Source organism: Scleropages formosus, chromosome 8 (genome assembly GCF_900964775.1).
Source record: "Scleropages formosus chromosome 8, fSclFor1.1, whole genome shotgun sequence".
NCBI lineage: Eukaryota > Metazoa > Chordata > Actinopteri > Osteoglossiformes > Osteoglossidae > Scleropages > Scleropages formosus.
Window position 1 is genome coordinate 7,706,462 of NC_041813.1, and position 19,325 is coordinate 7,725,786.

The following is a 19,325-nucleotide window of genomic DNA, read 5'->3' on the forward strand; positions in this document are numbered from 1 at the left end:
TGAAGAGCGAAAATGTTCTACTTTTCTGCAATCAGAAATAAACCATAAACAGAATGTGCATAACTAAAATAATGCTGCATTGTCATTTGTGTTAACTATAAAAATATATGCATACCTAATCACCACCCCCTTGTGCATGTAGATATTGATGAAATGGGAACCTGTACAGCCGTTGGATTCCCAATAGGTTTTGGGGTTCTTGTCAGTGAGCTTACTGGCACGGTGGTGGTTGGAGGAAACCTCCACCTTCTCCCAGCATTTGTCCTCCTTCAGCTCTACGCTGGACCCTGATTAACGTGGTCATAGGACAACTCGGTGTCAATGTGACAGCAAAACAGACCAGTCAAACAAGCACACACAGTACCTAAATTGGAGGCTTTAGCTACACGGGCTAACAAAACCGCAGATGGATCGCCCAAGCTGCGTGAGCCGAAGGACAGACCTTGGCACAAGTTCCGCAGAAACACGTCAAAGAAGGGGATATTGATTGGCTGGTGGCTTCGGCGATGTTCTTCAATTTGACCCAGCACCATCTAACAGAACAGAACAGGACGCTTAACAAAGACCGCCAAACATCTCCAAGGAGACATGACAGTTCCGAGCAACAAAAAATAAAAACTAAAAACAGTCGTGCTTAGAGTGCCTTAACACAGAAGGCTAAAACCTTCTGAAGTCTGTGGTTTCTGAAATGCTAAAAACTTTACTATTCAATTAATATAAAGCCTAAAAAATCTACTGGAAAAGGAAAGAGACAAGAAAAGCTGTCCATCCACCATCGATATCCGTTTATCCCAGAAGCATAAGGGCAGATTAATCACATCTTTACAATCACGTATTGAAAGCTTCAATAAGTATCCATAACAACGTTTTAACCATTTTTTTATAAACATTACTCAAGACGCTTTTTCGGCTTGCCTTCGTACACAATCGTGTATATAAACTGGTTGACAGAACAGATCTTTAGATACAAGACATTCACAGAGGGATAACAAAACGGGTGGCGTCTAACCTGTATGCACCCAGCCAGAATACTGGTGGTCATTTTCTTGTAGAGGCTGGCATACTTCTCGCAGTCACCAATGAGGTCCCGCAACTCGGTTGCCAGCAGCAAACTGGTGCTGTGCTTGTCCAGAACCTTCACCAGAGCATCCTTGGTCCCCAGTCGGCACATCACCACCGCATAGTCCTTGTTCAGCGTGGCGAGTCGGTACAAGAAGCGGACAAAGGGCTGCACCACCTGCAAGGAGTCATAGCACTCTTGCACTAATTCACAATTTAAACCTCGTGGAAAAGTCTGATCACAGCTTATTTCAGATAGCACTCAATTACCCATCTTGCTAATGAAGGAAGGCAAGAAAAATACTGTTGAACTTATATGAATTTTAGTTTCTTTAGTTTCTCTTTGTTTAAAAAAAAAAAATAATTCCCCTCCAGTCAAAAATAATGATTTGTGACAGAATGTGCTGCCAAATATCAATAAGGTGATACTGCACAGAAATAACCAGCAAAAACGCCACTTCGAGGCATAAAAATAATTAAAATAGTAATTTTGTCACAAAATTGTAGCTTTCGACACAAATCAACAGGCAAAGAGGTACATACAGGCAAAAGGTGTACTTATGTTAGTGTAGAGTGATGGCAGAATACTAAAGATCACAATTAGACATGAAAAGGTAATTTTTATATCAGCACGATTCTATTTTTTATAAGAAATTTCTATGAAGTGATGGTGAGGGGGATTTCTAAGGCATTGGTAAAACAGAGGGAATTAGAGATTGATATCTGTTTGGATACAGAGGGTGTCTGATTTCAGATGGACACAAGGGTTCTCATGTCTATTTTTGATCTACAAAAATAAAAAAAAATAATAATACTGTGGACACAGCTCATTAGTTGATGCATCTACACCTTAGTCAGAGAACAAATCAAATGAGATTACAAAAAGATTGTGGTCTGACTAATGGAAAGGTTTACAATCAACTATTGGCAATATGTAGACACTCTCACTGGTTTGTGTTTCATCTTGTTAAGGACTGGTTTCTCAGTTTGGGTGAAGCATGTAAACAAAAGCAATAAAAAAAAAAAAAAAAAAAGGATCATATTCAAAAGACCTTGAATCTCACAACATATGCTGCATTCCTAGGGCCAAAAACTGACAAATGGCAAAATATTACCAAAATTACCATTAAAAGTGGACATAATTACTTCAAAAGTTATCATAACATAACAAAATTCACTTAATTACAATACTGTATTCCTGCCTTCTTGAGTTTATTCAGCTCTTTCATTGGTATTAGGTACTATACATGAAAACACACAAAACATATACACAGTACTGTCTACATTTTAACTTAACCATCCAAAAAAAAAACAGTAAAGGCAAAAGAAATCAATAAAACCACTGCCACTTTCCAAATTAAAAAAAAAAAAAAAGTTCACACTATCATATAAAGGTATATGATATACTATAACAAACAGCTGACAAACTAATATTAGATACCCACCATACCTAACTGTTCCGACTTACGTCAAAATCCGACTTAGACTGAGGACGCGGAACTTGTTCGTAATTCGGGGACTGTGTATACATGAATGTTCTGCACGTATTACATTTTTCCACTGTATAGGTGAGTGAATGTAGGGACTTAAGTGTAGTGTATCTAGCATTGCAAATAAAACAAATGAATTCTTTTTTTTTTTTTTCCAAAAATAGTTTTATTACTGTGTGAAACCTGAATGTGTTCGTTTGTAATAAATTATATTCAGTACATGTAAGCAAGTAGTAGCCCTAAAGTAAACCTACCTCTCTATCGTTGATGAAAGCGGACATTGACGACAGGCACGGCTCAATGCACTCGTGCCAAGGCAGCAGATCTTCCTGGTAGTTGTCCAAGAACTTATTTAAAATGCTGAAAATACCAAACGGGGAAAAATCCGATTTAAGACTACACCGGTCAATTTACCAAAATCTGTCCATACTTCTAAGTTCTATCTGGTTCCAAGATTCTAAGGACATACAACTGAATCGACACCTGTACATTTCGCAATCAGCATCATTCTATAAGACAGAAAGCATAAACAAAAACTGGGCAAACGCCACACCTCAGAATGGAGAGCTGGGCGGCCCGGTCTGGTCGGTGTTGGTCCATCAGCCGCACCAGATCTTGGAAGGTGTCCTTGCTGCGGGTCACTTGGGCACACTCCTCTTCCAGTTGGGAGGCACTGTTACACAGCAGTTGCTCCAATGTCATTATTACCTCCTTGGTGGCCGTCATCTCCTTCAGGCTCACCACCAGCATCTTCAGTTCCGTGTCCTTGAAGTTCAGCTCCTCTCTAGACTCTACACCGTCAGGAAAGCATTAGGAACAGCGTGCATCGGGGAAAAAAAAAAAAAGTACACTTGGACACACAGATCCACATCTATAAATCTATAACATATATGCCAACGTCCCACTCTACTACAAGCTTCCTTGAAAAACCTTTTTCTTAGAAGTTAAGCAAAGATGTTTTTAAGAGTTCATCAGAGTGCACCTCTCTTCTCCAGCTTGTGGACCAGGGATATGTGGTTGAGTGCGACGATTGCCAAAGTGCTCTCCGCCCGGGCGGCTGACAAGCACTTCTTGAGCACAGCGCTCACATCACAGGCCACCAGTTGCTCTGCAAGACTTTTATGGCTAGAGATCAGCCAGATGATCACTAGCAGGCCGTTGCGCACTGCCAATGTGCACCTTAAACGCAAGCCGAAAAAAACAAAACAAAACAAAAAATTTAATACTTATAACTGCTTGCATTCTTCAAAATGCATGATGATGTAATCTTCCACAGGTAAGAAAACAACACTGGTTAAGGAACTGGAGTTCAGCAGCACAAAATGGGTGAACTGTTTTGGCTCTCAGCAATGCATGCTAAGTAATAACATCTATAATGTAAGAGTTTGACCCTGGTAAAATTCCTCTAGAATACTGACATACCAGAGAACAGTGCGAAGAAGAATTTTTGAACAATCAAACCTGTTCCACTTCACTTTGATGAGCATTTAGTACAACAGCCAAACTTGAACAGTCTATTCCATTGCAATTTAGTAGCAAACATCCTATACCCTCTGTGTGACAGTACCAGCATGGTGGTATCCACCTACCCTGGTGTGTTGAGCAGTAACTCGATGGCAGCAGGGATGGCTCCAAGAAGACCTTTGGAGCCCTCAGGGGTGGCAGAGCCAATGCTGGCAAAGATCTCCAGCATCATCTGTGTTCCAGACTCAGAAAGCGGTAGGCAGCCACCTGTGCTGTGGCTGTCATGCTTGCTGGCACCTGTAATCACTTTCAGAGCCTGTGGTGGGAAGCAGCGAAAACTAAGGCCTTACTGGGTTACTACTGAACACAATCAGTTCATCAGCCTGACTCTAACCTGGCACGACGATGGAACATCCAATCACACAGAAGACGCCGTCCAAACTAACACAGCACATCATCTTAACCCAGAGTTCCTAATCTAGCAGAAGCAGAATCATTAGAGAGCATTTTTGCATCCTGAGATAACATGCATATAAAATGAGCTGTAAATGAGAGAAAAGTGGGGGACTTACAGCCAGGGCAATTTGCTGGACCTGAATACAGCTGGGGTGCTCCTGCATGCAGGACAGGATTGCCTTAACACCACCCTCTGTGGCAAAAGAGACCCTCCACTCATATTTTAGCATGAGGGCCCGTACCAGCCGCAAGGCAGTTAGCACGTTCTCCATGGGTTGGCTGCCCAACATCTCAACCAGGAGTTTTAATATCTTGTCCCTGGATGGAAAAGGAAGAATGTCATCGGGGAAATTTATACCTTACTTTGAAGGTTATTTATTTACTTTGATCTTGTCACATCTTGAAAAAAATAATTACATTAGAGCAGCTGTCTTGGGCCATCATAGGCAACCCTAATATTTAAGTCTTGTGACTTGCCACAATGTCTCAACTTGCAACCGTTTGGTTAGAGGTTTAGTTCTGAAACCATTACACTTCCCAAAAGCCAGCTAAGTTACTTAGGAGGAGAGATAAGGGACCTTACCGGATTGTCTGAGCAGAGTCCGTCCTCAGGGTGCTCCTCTCCTGGGGGCCTTCTTCATCGAGCAGCCGAAGAATGAACTTCATGCCAGCCAGTTGTTGCCCGGGGTCCGAGCCACTCTTTTTGATTATGTCCACCACTTCCCCAAGTTTCTCCAGAGAGCTCTTCTTCCCTTGGATCTTGGGGTTGTTGAACACTACAACGAGAAAAAAGGAGGAAGAGACGAAAAAAAAATCACTTTGGGAGTGGGAGGAAATTTATACGAATGGACTGCTTAAAACATAGAAATCGGCAGACAGATAAGCTATGACAATCATGCATAATGTAGAAAACAATGAGCACATAGACCAAACAACACAGAAGGCCAATGAGGCTACGCCCAACCTTTCATCTTCTCCTCCAGGTCTTCGGGTCCCTTTGCATCATCCTCTACGGGCAGTTCATTCTCCGCATCACAGCTGCTGTTGCTACCCATCTCAGCTGGAATCTCCTTCTTGGGCTTCTTTGAGACAGAGCCCAGCACCCCCATAGAAGACGAGGCCTGCTCGGGGCTCTGTGGGTCCAAGTCCATGGGGCTGACAGTCCTGTGTAGAACATCATCATCCAGGCCACCACGGCGCAGATAGTGTTTGACAAAGGTGTGCGAGCAGAGCAGGTCACACAGGCAGGATGTCTGCAGAGTCTGCTTCAGGTAGTGCAGTAGCTTCTGGGCAGCCCCCACTGGCACAGAGAGCTGGATCAGTGTTGCGTCATCCAGCTCAGACATCTGCAGTATTTAGAGATAGGGTTCCACTTACAATACAAGACCCTCGCAGAAAAGCATACACTACGAAGAGACAAAATGACCAGCTACGGTACCAGAACTGAAGGGTAAATGAAGCTGCTATCAACAAGTATTATGCAGAAGTATCATGTCATGTAGGCAGAGGTAGGTCTAGGACTGATTCCCAGGACTTTGGTTGAGATACTTACAGATGTTCATTGCAGCAAAAAAGAACAAAACAGATATTTGTTTTTAAAGTTAACAAGTCCATATTTTTGCATGGCACGCTATTAGCCAGAACCTAGTTACAGGCAGTCCCCAGATTACAAACGAGTTCTGTTCCCGAGCCTGTCTTGACTACTACAGTATTTATAAAAGAGAGAGAGAGACGTAGAAAGACGTAATAAATGTTACTACTGTCATGATGAACAGAGGACACGGGGGAGGCTGGACCCAAGTGCAGGATCGTTGATTCAGAATCAAAGGACTAGACGTGTTCTTGTGGTCAGAGACGAGCGAATGGTCGGTCGACCAGCGAACTGAACACAGGTGAGGATCTGAAATCGTGGTTGAGGGACAAGGCGGGCGGTAGTTATCAGAGACGTGGAACGGGACTGGGGAACGATGAGGGACAGGACTTGGAAGACCAGTACAAGGTAGGTTTGAGAATGCAGAAGGAACGGATGTCTCAAGTGAGATTCCGCAACTGGGAAGAGGTTGAGAAGTGTCTTTTATAGCCAAGTCCCCACTCAGAGAGAGAGAGAGAGAGAGAGAGAGAGAGAGAGAGAGAGAGAGAGAGAGAGAGAGAGAGAGAGAGAGAGAGAGAGAGAGAGAGAGCGCGTGCAAAACATTTACATTTATTCATTTAGCAGACGTTTTTGTCCAAAGTGACGTACATCGCAGCAAAAGAACAATTTTTTTGCTTTTCCAATGTTCGTTGGCGCATCACCTTTTGCTTCATTATTTCCACTATAGTTTCAATCGTGATCATCTTCCTTTTCTTTGATGCATCACCATCACTTGCATCACGTTTACACTTTGGTTCCATGGTTAGGAGGGTAAAAACAAAAAATAAATTAAAGCCAAATAAAGTACATACGAGACATTTAACAGCAACGTGGTCCGACTGAAAAGAAGGAATTCTTTGTCCTACCTCGGGCTCACGCGCCCTACCCACGAGCTGACGAACCGCTGTAGATGCGCGTTTTGATGCGCGTCGCTAAGTAGTGCCCGTTTATTATTACGAATCATTGCACGTAACTCAAATCTTTAATATAATAGGCTTTACGGGGGGGTGGTCTGTAACTACAGGTTGTACGCAAGTCGGACATTTGTAACTCGGAGACTGCCTGTAAGGAACAACTAGAAAGACTGCAAGTGAGGAAGAGGAAGGAAGAAGCCCTGAGGTCACACCTGGTCATCCAAGCTCTGTCGCAGCAGGTTCAGAAGCTCTTGCTGCTGCTTGGGCTCCAGTTTCTTGACGAAGAACAAAACCTCCCACCACTCAGCTCGGCTCAGCATCTGGCTGTCCTCCCCAAGCCCCTCACAGAGGTATGGCAGTGAGTATAAGCCCCCCGGGGGCTTAGAGAAAAATGTTTGGCTTACTGGTAAAACAAGGTGGAATAAGACAGCAGGGCATTACATACAGATATGCAAAGCGAGCCGAACACATTAGGCAGGAGGTGGCAAACGGAAAGAACCTTACGTGCAGTGAGCTTTAGCGTCTCTGTGAGCGAGGAAGCCTTCTCCTGCGTTTCCTTCTCCGCCTGCCCACTGGTGCCACCAGCTAGGATCTCGATCATATGCCAGTGCACCCAGTATGTGCGGGAAAGGGAGTTCCAGTATACCTGTTCACGGGTACAAAGCACACGTTTCTCACCTTTCCTTGTAGAAACGCTCAAGTGGTCTTATGATCTTCTCTGTACATCACCTCATCCCGTTCTTTCAGTCTTACCTGCTTGAATGTCCCGTAAATCACAATGACTGTATGCACTACTTGATTTCTCTTATTTCTCCTGGGGTGCTACAGTGGCCTTCTGGATCACCAGTTACCCTGGAAGCCCATGATTGCACTCTGCTCTCCAAATGAACAACCTGACAACTGGATTACGATTGCCTGACAATACCCGCCAACTGCCTGAAACCTTATCGTTCACACCTACTCTACACTGCCTTAATTAATTGGTCTTATAGACACTGCTGGTCCAATGTAACATGCTAGAATACCCAGGAGAGCTTGCCAGCTACTGGTACTTGGACCCACACTGGTTAATGTTTCTCCTTTTCTTCATGGTTTTATTCTTTTCCTGCACTCAACCGCAAGTTGGCAGCTATACGTGTTTTTTTTTTTTTTTTTTTAAATTTGTCACTTTTGCTCAGTTTTTCAACATAACTCTGTTAAAAAGAATGATGTATAAATATTAACTGAATATTTGTCTCTATCCAGCCTGTTTTAAAAGAGGAGTCCAGCCACAACCATTCAAGCCCTTCTTGTACTCTATTTCTCGGTGCTTCCAGCAGATTTCAGATTTAGCCAAGAAACCATCACACGGACACCGCCGAAGGAAAACAACCTTTTGTGTTTCCAACACGAGGTGACTATCTCTGTCCCGACCATCTGATACAAGTTACTGTACAGAACAAAATACAACTTGCGGAAGGAAAATGACATAATAGATAAAAATGGCATTACACTGAATATTTACCATGTTGTATGATATTATAAGCTGCTGGAGTGTGTGTGTTACAGCAAGTGAATGGACAGCTGACCACTGCAGAAACACAGACAACCTGCAGAGTTTGGTGGTGGAGCCCCGCCAGGGACTTTCTGAAACCAGATAGCAAATCCGAACCACACAGTAACACATCAGGGCATGAACAGAGGTGAACACAAAACTGTGGCCCACTGAGTAACAAGCCCAGTGTATAATTAAAAGTGATGGAGCTGCACAGAAACGAGCTGTCCCACTGAACTGTCATATTTTAACACCACCAAATCAGAAAAAGCAGGCCGAGTCCTGTAAGCACCTCAAAAAGCTCATAACCCTGTGCCGCAACCCACCCAGATTAACAACAGAGCATCTGTGGTCAATGCTACACAAGGAGACACCTTTCGACAGGTCAACATGGGGCTCCTCAAGGTAGAATTCTAGACTTTGGCACTAAATCTTGCAAGTGTTTATCTTGATATTTAAGCACCAGAAACATATTGCACCCAATAACTGATTTAATCAAACTCCTTAGATCACTAGCCTCAAAAAAAGTCTAACAATTGATTTCATACTGAGATCTGAAGACCCCTTTGAAAATCTAGATTTCTACCAAAGGATGTTGGTTGTGATTGATTGTCTCAAGTAATGAGTGAAATTTGACAACTTCTTAGACCTGGGATACATAGAGACGTGATACAGTACCTGCACGGGAGGCGAGCCATCATTACTGTAACGAAATTCTCCCTCATCACCAGCGCTGACCTCCTCGTAGTCTTCAAGCATGCGAACCAGCATTCCTCCTTTCAAGTTGTCCTGCACATACTCTACGTAGGCGGTGCGACTAGCAAAGTCAGTGCGGGTCTTAAAACTGTTGGTCACTTTTTTCTTGGGTGGAGAAACTGCCATTATGGGTGGGGTAGAGAAGCGAGGCTGAAAGATTGAACGGAGAGGGCGGGGTGGCTCTTCCCCTCCAGGACTTGGTGAAGAGCCTTCAAGGGGTGGCTGCCGGTTGCGGTCCCAGCCCATAACGCGCACCAGCTCTGAGATGAGGTTGGCCATGGCCATGGTGAACTCAAACTCGCGCTGCACCCGTGACTGCTCTGTCTGATGGCCCACCCCTGATGAGGAAAGAGAAGAGGAGGAGCTGGAGGGACCGCCTTCTTGCCGCTCCAAGTTGGTATCTGCCCCCACCGTGCTGAGCTTGTCCATCAAAGATGTGACACAGAGGTACCGCTTCACCAGTGAGAACAGCAGTTTTCCTGGGATCTGATGGAGACAGACACAATTAGATACATGTCTCAGAGTAAACATTAAGTCAAGCACCTGATATATGAGCTCGCAACTCCAAGGCCTATCTTGAGCTAAGGGATTACCTGAGGCAGGTGGATCCCCTCAAAGGAGATACCATGCTCCTCCGAGGAGGTGGTTTCAGCAAACAGCTCCAAGAGGGTGTAGCGGTTGTCAAAGTCCATGTGCTGCTCAATGCCATCCTGCTGGCTGAGAGACAGGAGGACATAGGCTCTGCTCCCTGGGAAAAGAGGAGGGAAGAATCACACAGACAGAACCACCTGTGTACTGAGGTCTATGGAAGCAAAGCTGATCACATATGGATGGTGATGGAGAAACTTCCAAAGGCAGGGTTTTATGTTCATTTACTCACTTCCATTAACTGCTTGTCCTGGTCAAGGCTGCAGTGGTCTGGAGCCTATCCCAGACTCACTGTGCATAAGGCTTGGGGGAGCAGTGTTAGACCCTAGACAGGACGCCACCCACGCACACACTCAGGAGATCACACGCTGGGAGGAAACCGGAGCAGCCGGACAAAACCCATGCAGACACGGGGAGAACATGCAACTTCACACAGACTGAGGTTCATTGGAACTGGTGTCCAAAGAGCCCAGGCACCGTGAGGCAGCAGCACTACCTGCTCTATCACTGTTCTGTATTTGTTTTGAATTAACTCTGTGCCATTAAACGTCAAAAATAATTGTTTACATTAAGATCATAATTAAGGAATTCCAAGACATATCTTGGAAGTACTGTCTAGTTACAGCACAAATACTGTTCCAGTTGCTTGGATTTCACCCATTTAAAAAAAATTCACACTAGTCCCTGTGTATGCAAGGCATGTTGGTTCTCTACCAGTCTGATTCGCTTCCATGAAAAGGTCTGTTCAGCAGCTCCAGCTGAGGAGACAAGACTGTCAGCCAGGGGGGAGATGGCTTGTCACATGTCATTAATAAGAACAACACTGACATCACAACACAGGAAAAACAACCAGCTGTAACCAGCCTTGTATGTGAGCTAAGTAATAAACGTCTTTCCTGAAAGCAATTATGCTTTCCTCTCTTATTCCCCTCTAGAAGGCAAAGCTGAAGAGTAAAGGATGACTTTACATTTCCTTAAAACTGTGCGCAAGGAAACCGGAGGAAAATTTGAGAACTAAAAGAAGGGTTAAAGACCCATTCCCAGACGGACCTTTGCTCGTTGGCCGAATCGACGGAATGCGCGTCAATACACCTCAGCGCCACTTGCACAAACTAGAACAGGGAACAAGGTGAACGCTCTGATTTTGTCTTAATTTGGACCCTTATTAGGATCATGCTTTTTCTCAAAGCTACATTATAATGGTAAGCTACAAAGGATGATTTATAGTTAATTTTTTACTGTATCAATTAAGGGAAAGACACTCTGTGATGGGACAGGTCAAGGTTGGGGAATGGACTCGTAGTTCGGACACCGTGCTGGGCATCGCCTGACTCCCGGTAGCACGATCCACGGGTTTTCCCACACCAGCTTGCTCGCTCGCGTGAAAACAGCACGTGATGTCGCCCACACCACAGCCGAAGGACTTTAATGGGAAGGCAGAGGGACTTTTTCTGCAGCAGACTGGTTAAGCTGTACTTCAGCGTTGCTTTTCTTTTCCTTTGTCGATTTGCTGCCTGTTTACACACTCCCGCGCCTGTGTCTTGTCTCACCGCTGCGACGTACGTGCGCTGCTTAACGCTGCAACTTCCTTCGGGATAAATAAAGGATCTTCAATTCGGTTCGAGCGAGAGCAGAGCCCTCAGCCCGGTCAAACTTGTGCAGCGTGAACAAAACCAAACACCTCGCAAAAATTACAGACATTTTATTAAGAGAAAGTAGAGTCCTAGCATGGAACTTCATACTTCTGTCTCTACATCATGTTAACCAAGGAAATAGTGTTTGGAGAGAATAATCTACTGCATCAGAAAGGGGTTGACGGAAGAGAAACAGTAACGCTCTGTGTTTACAGTACGCGACACACTGGAAACCTGACTTCTCCAGAGAAAACATTTGACTCCTTTTCCAAACTTACTGCTTGTAAAGCTATGCAAAAGAAGATCAGTTGGAGGGAGGGAGGGAGGGAGGGAGGGGGTGTTCTGTGGAGCTGGAAAAGTCTGTACCAGTCTGAGTCATAGCAGCATGACTCTCTTGGTCACTTCCTGTCAGAGGCGTGCAACACGGTACTCCAAGTACAACTGGGTACCACTGGGGCAAAGGCACACAGACAGAGTAGGGGATTTATGGACATTTCCTTTGGGATTAATAAAGGTTACTGCACTATGACAATAAAGATTATACATGTAGCAATGGCCACCAAAGAGGTTTATTAGCATGGGTATTAAATAGTCTCTAAGGATTAAATGCAATGCCAACTTTTGCTGCTGTTATACAGTAGGTATCCAAAAAACCGTAATCGGTATGGTGATCTACATCGCTGGCAGTGTAAAAAATGTCACGGACCACAGACAGCAGGGCTCAAGTAAATTGTTGAAGCTGATTCTATGAGATTTATAAATAAAATAAAATAAAATTAAAAAAAAAAAAAAAAAGTGAAGCCTGCTGCTGCATTGCATGATACTTTCAATCGACTGCTTGGACTACATGGGCAGCACCAGCTGTGGTGGCGGCGGCGGCGGCGGCCTGAGCCCCAGAAACAAAAGCTCACCATAGCAGAAGTCCAGAGGGTACACTCTAGAAAACCCATACGATGCAATGCAGAAACTACAGCAAATACAATTCAGACATCAGTCCAACATACCATCACCTTACCAGGAAATGACTGGTGCCACAGTCAGGTAAAGACTTTAGGCAGGCAAGGCTGGCTAACAAACTAAGCAGTAGAGGCAAAACCCTGCCATCTGAGCCACTTACCTATCGTTGCTCATTCTAACCTCTAAAATTCAGCATGCTTCTTTCTATTCTGCAACACGTTCGGACCTTGGCTTCCCTAACACAACCTAACCTCGAAATCGAAATCCCTTACCATGAGCTGTTGCTTGGAAACACCTTGAGAAAGCAAAGAAATTAAGCAGAGCAGTTGACGCTGAATTCTCCATGATGGGGTTCATGCTTTTGTGCTGCTCCGGTTAAATCCCGCATCACTGTGCCTTTTCCAGCACCCCTTTATTGCATCCATTCACATCAAACATAAAAGCCTGAGCCTCTGACTTTCCCACCGCACTATTTTATTTCCAGTTTAATGAAGTGTGGTCCACTTCTATGCTCTGCTTTGTGGAAAGCTTCCTCCGTCTTTAACAGGAAGCTCCTTCTGTTGGCACTGAGGAAACCCTCTACCGTAGAGCATCGGGAAAGGTGGTACGAGGTGTTTGCGTGACAATGAATCAAGTCTCACCTCGTGCTCCTTGTACGAAACTGGCCAAGAAAACATAGCAGACAGTGGACACTGCCTACAATCAGAACGATTTTTATCTTAGGCATTAGCTTAATGAACCAAAACAAATATGAAAATGTGAGAACACCCATCCTTCAATTTACTTAACTAACTCCATTAAATCTGTAAAGGAGAAAAATTCAGAAATTAAACATACACTTCCTTTTACTTTAAATGGGGGAATTGCAACATGAGCACAGAAGCTTGAAAGTTTTTCACAGAAAGTGAAAGTTCATTAAAAATTGTGCATTTATCAACACATACTTTTGCTGGCACATGTAACATACGCATAACAAGGGTGGTACATCCTTTTCAAAATTCAAGTAAATCTTAATTTCTCCCTCCCATATATGTATATAACTCACTTGAACACTGTTGCTAACATTTTGGTCCCTCCTGACCGGCTGTTTTACTACTGCACAGCAACCACTTAAAATTTCCATCCATACATCTAAGATCTGTGAGAAACCAGTTACCAGTCATCATTGAATTATGGGACATTGAGCAAGAAAGTTATGAAACGAGTAGTGTAAGATTTCATAAAACAAAGAGGTGAAAACCACAGTTTATTTATTTATTTTTTTTTAAAAAAAAAGGCAGATTTTCTGAAAGTTTTATTAACTTGAAAGCTCATTTAAAGTAGGGGTATTTTTAGCTGCTTTTCAGCCTTCGGTGTTACAAGCAATTAATGTAACTGAACACAACCTAGATTCTAATTATGAGCAAAAAGTGTGACTTAAGGGGCAGCAGACAGTTAAGGTCAGAAAGCGATCTTTCCATCTACGGTCACCATGTAGAGAACTTCTGAAAAATCCACTGTATTTAAAGACAGAAGTGAAACTTGAAACACGAGACCAGTAAGAAACACACGTATTGCCACTAGAACCCTGGAACTGCCTTTTCACTAAGACATTTCCTTGGCCTATCGCTACATACAGCAATCAAGGGTCCTGCACGACCTCATTCCGTAATCATAAGACAACACAATACACCCTTGAAACAGTGACAATTGCTTGTTTCGTAATTGCATTTCCTAAGGAGAAGAGTGTGTCATAGTTAAAGAAAATAATTTATGGCTCAACAAAGCAATATTTCCTGCAGAACCTGCAAACCACGAGTTAATTTTGTCGTCTTTCGCAAATCACCGACCCCCCCCCCCCACCAGGAAGTTAGGCAGATGTGTCGCTATGCTGTCAAGCTGGGCTGGGCCACCACCTGTGATACAATGCCACTGTGTGGAGGGGCTGCTAGAGGAGGTGGCAGAAAGTGTGTACCTGCATCGTGGGAGGCCAATGCCCGAAGCATCTTTCCTGCACTGCGGCGTGTCTGTCTCTCCTTGTTGCACAGCAGCTCCATGAGCAGGTCCAGTGCTCCCGTCTCCTTGAACACGCCCACCAGGGAGCCTATGCTGGCGTAGGCGCTCAGCACATGGATGGTATGCGTGATACTGATGGACAGGTCACTTTTCTTGGACATCTGCTTCCGTGCCCGCCGAACCAGGTTCTTTACATCATCCTTCATGTCGGAGAGCTCCACCTCGTCAAACGTGACATCGGCTGGAAACTCGCTGCTAGGTTGCTCCTCCTTCAAAGGCCTTTGGGCATCTGCTTTGCGCTTCCCCAGGAGCGTGGGGCAGTTAGCATAAACGTCCTCCGTTGACATCCACATCAGGATGTTCTCCGCCTTGCTTTCCCCAGAAGGACAGCTGCCCGAGCCAGAGCTGCCAGCACCTCCGCTGCCTGCCTCGCTTGCTCCGCCTCCAGAGCCACCGCCCTCCTCCACAGGGATCAGGCTCCAGCGGATCAGGTACTCTGTCTGGCCATCATATGTACGCCGCTGGCGGATGAGTTCCTCAGGATAGGCTTGCTGCTTGGGACCCAGCTGCACCAGCAGGTTCCCATTGCGGCGTTCGCCAACCATGGTCACTGCAAAAGAGGAGCGTAACGTCAGTCCATCTAGCTGCCTAAACCACTCAGCCCCACTGCAAACTGGATTAATACATCCAGTAAAAATCCTTGTCACGAGTAAAACAGTCATCCCACTTTCATAACATCTTCGGATCTTCATATTATCACATTAATTACAGGTTTGCCAGAATATAATTACACCAGTGGAATAACTGATATCAACTTGGAAGCAGATGGCAGATCTTGTATGACTGCAGACTATCGGTTGCTGAACTAACCCTTTAATAACTAAAAGACAACAGGAATGTGAAATCCTTTTGACCTTTGCCAGTTCTCACCATATCTTTTGACTTCGGGGAGAGCGCAGCGTTATTACAAAATAACACACAAAGGTGGGGAATGGAGGGGGAGGAGAAATCACACGTCTGGTTATACATAGCTGATCGCAAGAGGCTGTCTATTCAGTTATTTTTCTCGTCTGAAAGTTCAGTTTGTTTTTCAATTTTAGTGGGGATATGTGATAAGAGCCGTGACCCTGCTTGGGACAAATGGTTTCAGACTCTGTGTGCGTGTGTGAGATCAGATGACACTTTCAGGTAAGACGACATTCTCATTGGCTGCGATGGTGAAAATTAAGGATGCGGTAACAGATTTTACCTATTAAATGATTTTTCCTACTATGACATGGCTTAATATTTGTTAAGTTAAATTTAGAACTAAAAAGAAAGGCAGTCATAGCCTGTCAGCATGGAAACTGAGATTGGATACACCAGGTATGCCATCCCCCCCCCCTTGAGCGAATTATTCCCACGGGCGACGCGACTGTCTGGGGCCATCGATGGCACTTCACCGCTCTGAGAATCGTGCTGATTCACTGCCCACTTCTTGCTAGTGGCTACTTTAAAAGCCATTTATTTCATGCTCATCAGTAACTCAACGCTGTGGACATCGCCATTAACTAAAAAAAGAAAAAAAAAAGAAAAAAAAAATCATTTTTGGTTATAATGACAGCCAGAATGTTGCAAATCGTAGGAGGGCAAAACTGAAAGGATTTTAATCACCTTCGCTGTCAAACATATCTATGCTCAACGTAACTGCCATAATTATGTAAATACTCAACAGGCAAAACCATGCAACGTGAACACCCCAGAAACACACAGAACTGTTGCGAAATAGGCATATTGTGAAGGATCAGCACAACACACAGAGACATAGTGCAATACAAGAGAAGGTTATGAAAATGATTACTCCTAAGCTGAGGATACTTAACAATAAACCCAAAACAACTACAAAACTACAACTTTTAAAGCCTGGTACGTTAATACAAAATTTTCAGACTTATTCAGCGTCGGTTAAAGATAGCTGGACCGTTGCCGGACCATTCGAGCGAAAACAAAGCAACTTCCAAACAACGGAAAATTTCAGCATCTAAAGCAGCACCGCTAAAAGAGCTCCAATTTCAAACACGGTAACATATTTTAAACACAGGGGAAAAAAAAAAAAAAAAAAAAAAAAAAACATAAAACAACAGTTTCACTGCTGACAAATAACCACAATGCTTCCACATGTTTTCGGAAAACTTTCTTGCAAAAAAAAAAAAAAAATAAATAAAAAATTTTCAAACAATGCTCAAAGAAATGCTTCCTCGTTGTCTAACTGCCAATCCAAGGATATTTCTGTTAAAATGAAACAGCTCCCATTTCACTCCGGATCTTCAGCTTACTACGAACAGAAAGTAACGTCACTGCACTTCAAAATATTTCCTTTGAAACGGCACATTATTACTGTTCAAACCCGACCCAACACATGGGTCAAGGAATTAAAGTCTAAGGTCCACCTTCCCTCTTTCCAACTCAGATGGAAACATGACTTTGTATCTGGACAGATTCTTTAAAGCCCAACTATGGAACATGCCAAAAGAATGTGCAACTGGCAACGTGGAAATGAAAATGATCAGCAGTGATCAATCTAGGGGGCCCCAGATACTAAAAAAATCTGCAACAGTGCAAAAATATATTTAAAAAAAAAAAAAAAAAAAAACAGAGCTGGTCAAGCTTTCAGATGTATTTTCACCACTATTGTGTCACATGAGGACCTGATGGGTGAAAACAAACTCCTCTGATACTTCATTTGTAATGTTACAACAGACAGATTTATAAGGTAAAACAAAAGACAGGACAATTTCATGAGAGATTCATATACGATGATCTGACTTTCTGAACTGGGACATCAAGTTAACGCTCATCTTGTTGTTATAAATTGTAAATTGACAAAGTTTTCTTAATCTAGTATGCCCAGGATGGGTGGGCAGCCACTGGCATTTGGACCCGCAGAGGTTTTTTTTCCTCCTCCCTTCACTTTCATTTGGAAGTTTTTTTGTTTCCTTTCTTCCGTGGCCCGTAGGCACACTTACAGCTTTAACGGCATGGATAATGTAATTTAGTCAATAATAAACTGTCTTGTTTGTTTCTTTGTCATATGCCTTTTTTCAGCGTTCTGTGCGAGAAGAGGATCCATCCGTCGTCAACAACCACGTGTCCCGAGCGGGAGCCTTACCCGGCAACACGGGGCGCAAGGCTGAAGGAGGAGGGAACACACCCCGGACGGGATGCCTGTCCATCGCAAGGCACCCCAAGCAGGGCTCGAACCCCAGACCCACCACACAGCGGGCACCAGCTGAACCTGCTGCGCCACCACACACCGCCCCCATGTTAAATTGAATTGAACGCGGGAACACTGAACTGGACATTAGGGTTAGTGAAGACCCCCCCAAAACCAGAGAAAGAACCGGGGATGAAACGGGTCATTAAGCAGAGTCAGGGACGCACAGCAGATCCAGAATCTCGCTGTTCATGGAGATGTTACGGGATGTGACACCACAGAATGAGCACAGAGTAAGTGTGTCACAGATGGGTGAAAAGTATACGGAGGCGGTGACTGACATGTGGCTATAGACGACAATCTATCTGGGGTGCGAGGTTACAGCACCTACTGTGCCTGTCACCGCAGGGCAACGAGCGAGTCCATCATGCTCATCATCGTCAGCATCAGCACCATCATCATCCTCAGCACAGTAAATTATCATTCACACGCACGTGAAATGACTCGACCCTGAATGACCCTGCAGCAACTCGGACTGAACTCACGCCTACAACATTATGGGCTCAATCACCAGCAGCACATGTCATGATCCATGATCAGAGCGTGATGACGGCTGAATCCTGAACACACATGATGATGATGATGATCGTGATGATGATGCTGACACCACGAAACACACATGACATGTGTGAAGCGCCCACCTATCATCATATCTATCAGTGTGTCTATCTGACTCGCTTAGCGTCGTTACTCCGCACTCAAATCAAATGAAATGCGTTCGTATTGCATCAGATCAGTCGCCTGAGACACACAGTCTCACAGTGGTGCCGCTTCCTTCGTTCGCCACACACACACACACACACACACACACACACACACCGCGGCCGCCGGGTCACTAACGATTCCTTCCTTCCGTGTTTTTAAAGCGATGAACTGGCCCCGACACGCACGGCCTCCTCCTGGACCTGTCACGGTTCACCGCACCTCACCCTATCTCACCCCATCCCGGCCCCCGGCTCCCGGCCCCGGCCCGGCCCGGCCCGGCGCCCTGCCGCCCCCCTTCCCGTGAGCCATAGGGCGGACGGGACGCGGGAGAATGTCCGGGGCCTAGAGCGTCGCACAGGGCCGAACGCGCAGCTCCGCGCCGCGCCTCACCCACCTCTAGCGTCGCAGGGTCTCCCCTTCTTCTCTGCTTTCCCCCTCAGCTGATGGAGTTTCCTTCTCCGTCGCAAACTGTCGTTTCCCAGCCTGGAGGCGTGTTCGGTACCGCTGGGCACTATACTGAGTAAATGGATTTCCCCCCCCTTCGCTCGCGCTCTTTCTCTTTAGTACAACTTGTGGCGCGCGATCCTGATCCCGCGCGAGTTACTGCCTCCTGTCGGCGCGGAGGCCGAACTGCACCAAACACGATGCGATCCGACGGGAGTCGCGAACGACGTCCTCGAGAACCGGCCCGCGTCTTATTTTATTACAGTCTAAGGAATAAAAACAGGGGCAGCGAAATCATGAAGACGTTTTTTAAACCACCGCACGAGCGCAACTGCACAATTATCCCTTTATTTCCTTTAATTCAGATACACGATTCACCTAGATTT

The 19,325-nt window shown here is 44.8% G+C and overlaps 1 protein-coding gene across 2 annotated transcripts in view; it reads right to left on the reverse strand.

The window, feature by feature from the left end:
• Positions 1–19,049, reverse strand: part of cul9 (cullin 9) — a 34,348-nt gene extending 15,299 nt beyond the window's left edge. For both annotated transcript variants that reach the window (XM_018725003.2, XM_018725002.2), the window contains exons 1-16: positions 18,890–19,049; positions 14,497–15,147; positions 9,897–10,051; positions 9,226–9,789; positions 7,518–7,659; positions 7,226–7,416; positions 5,434–5,815; positions 5,053–5,245; positions 4,586–4,787; positions 4,139–4,329; positions 3,532–3,728; positions 3,103–3,340; positions 2,804–2,909; positions 1,010–1,237; positions 443–533; positions 116–287 (exon numbers count right to left, since the gene is read on the reverse strand). In XM_018725003.2, coding sequence (XP_018580519.2) covers positions 116–287; positions 443–533; positions 1,010–1,237; positions 2,804–2,909; positions 3,103–3,340; positions 3,532–3,728; positions 4,139–4,329; positions 4,586–4,787; positions 5,053–5,245; positions 5,434–5,815; positions 7,226–7,416; positions 7,518–7,659; positions 9,226–9,789; positions 9,897–10,051; positions 14,497–15,142 — 3,698 coding nt within the window. In that variant the 5' untranslated portion in view covers positions 15,143–15,147; positions 18,890–19,049. The remainder of the gene's footprint in view (positions 1–115; positions 288–442; positions 534–1,009; positions 1,238–2,803; positions 2,910–3,102; positions 3,341–3,531; positions 3,729–4,138; positions 4,330–4,585; positions 4,788–5,052; positions 5,246–5,433; positions 5,816–7,225; positions 7,417–7,517; positions 7,660–9,225; positions 9,790–9,896; positions 10,052–14,496; positions 15,148–18,889) is intronic.
• Positions 19,050–19,325: the final 276 nt, after the last annotated feature.